Source organism: Myotis brandtii, unplaced genomic scaffold, assembly GCF_000412655.1.
Source record: "Myotis brandtii unplaced genomic scaffold, ASM41265v1 scaffold825, whole genome shotgun sequence".
NCBI lineage: Eukaryota > Metazoa > Chordata > Mammalia > Chiroptera > Vespertilionidae > Myotis > Myotis brandtii.
Genome location: NW_005371349.1, coordinates 445,260 through 446,781, shown reverse-complemented (window position 1 = coordinate 446,781; position 1,522 = coordinate 445,260). Strand labels below are relative to the sequence as shown.

Sequence of the window (1,522 nt, the reverse complement as noted above, 5' to 3'; positions counted from 1 at the left end):
CGCCCCCCACCCGGGGCCCAGCCAGTGGCGGTGACAGAGGGCGGGCCTGGCAGGATGATTTTGTCGCCGCCTCTTGCTTCTCATTTCAGCTGCGCAGTCCCCACCCAGCCCCGGGCTCCGCCTGCCCCTGAGGGGTGGGAGCAGTCACCATCGTCCCCGGCCCTGCCAACACCCTGAAAGGAGTGGGGTGTCAGTGACCCGAGTAACCACGGGCACTGGCGAGGGGCCGGGTAACTGGCAGAGGCCTCAGCAGCGGAAGGGGGTGTCTGCGGGCTGGCCCCATGGGGAGGGGTCTCCTGGGGCCGGACATGCAGCCTCTGCCTTGGGGGCAGGAGAGAGACAGACAGACAGACAGGCAGGCAGAGAGCCCCAAGCGTTGCCCGAGGCTGCGGCACCGGCCTCCTCCTCAGACCGGCCTAGAAGCAAACCCGCGGACGGACGGACGGAAGCAGGCCTCCGCCTCTTAAATGCTACCTGGTTCCCGGCGTGTCCCTCTCGCCTGGGAGCGCAAGTCATAAGGGAGACGCGGCTTTCCTAGGGTTCTTCCAGCCCAGTTCCCACAGCCCCGCGGGGCCCCCTGGTGGTGGCGAGTGAGCACTCCCACGGGGCCGTGCCTGTGTGCGAGTGTGTGTGTGTGTGTGTGTGTGTGTGCGTGTGTGTATGTATGTGTGTGTGTGGTGTGTGATGTCTGCGTGTGGGGTGTACGTGTGCATGTGTGTGTGTGATGTCTCTGTGTGTGCGTGTGCATGTGCGTGTGCATGTGTGTGTGATGTGTGTGTGTGTATGTGCATGTGCCCAGCCGCCCCGGGACACCCACCTGATGAAGTCTGTGACCACAGGCAGGCACTCGGCGTCCACCTCCATGGTGACCGTGCTGCCCGGCTCTGTCCACAGGGCCTGGGCCTCGGGGTTGTTCTAGGAGGGGCAGGGAGGCTGGCTCGCCCGGCACAGCCAGCTCTGTGACCCGGAAGTACTTCTCCTCCCCGAGTCAGGTTCGCCCTTAAACTGCGGCCTCTGACCTGCCCTACTACTCAGTAAGGCTCCTGGGGCATGGGCGTCTGCGTGGAAGACGGGGTGCTCTGCCCCAGTGGCCCCCATTCTCCCAGCCCACACCCCGGCTCAACTCACTGCTCCCCAAACCCAGGCAGCCCCTCAGGTGGGGGACCTGGAGGGGCTGCTTCCACAGCCCGAGGCCCCGTCCTTTAAAATTCCAACCCATCGATCAATTGATCACCCAGATGTTGCCTTCTGACCCCAAGCTCCTCCCATGACGGCCCCAAGCAGAGGGTCTCGGTCCTGGGCAGCCTCCTTCAGGGCCGGGCGGTTGCGGGATGCGCCCCTCCCCCTCCCCCAGGCATCACTGGGAACTAACTCCACCTGCTCTTCCTTTGCCACAAACAGGTTTAGATCAATCCCCTCACTCAAACCAGGTGGCTCAGCGCCCCACCCCTCCCCACCCCAGACTCTCGGAGCCTCCTGTGCGCGCCACTCAGCAAGGGGGTCCCACCACAGGTGCTTCCTG

General features: G+C 64.9%; 1 protein-coding gene across 1 annotated transcript in view; it reads right to left on the bottom strand.

Annotated features, from left to right (window-relative positions):
* The window catches only part of LGALS3BP (lectin, galactoside-binding, soluble, 3 binding protein), a 4,672-nt gene that overhangs the window by 1,885 nt on the left and 1,265 nt on the right, over positions 1 to 1,522 (bottom strand). The window contains exon 2 of the mRNA XM_014531722.1: positions 818 to 915. Within this exon, the coding sequence (XP_014387208.1) occupies positions 818 to 915 (98 nt within the window). The remainder of the gene's footprint in view (positions 1 to 817; positions 916 to 1,522) is intronic.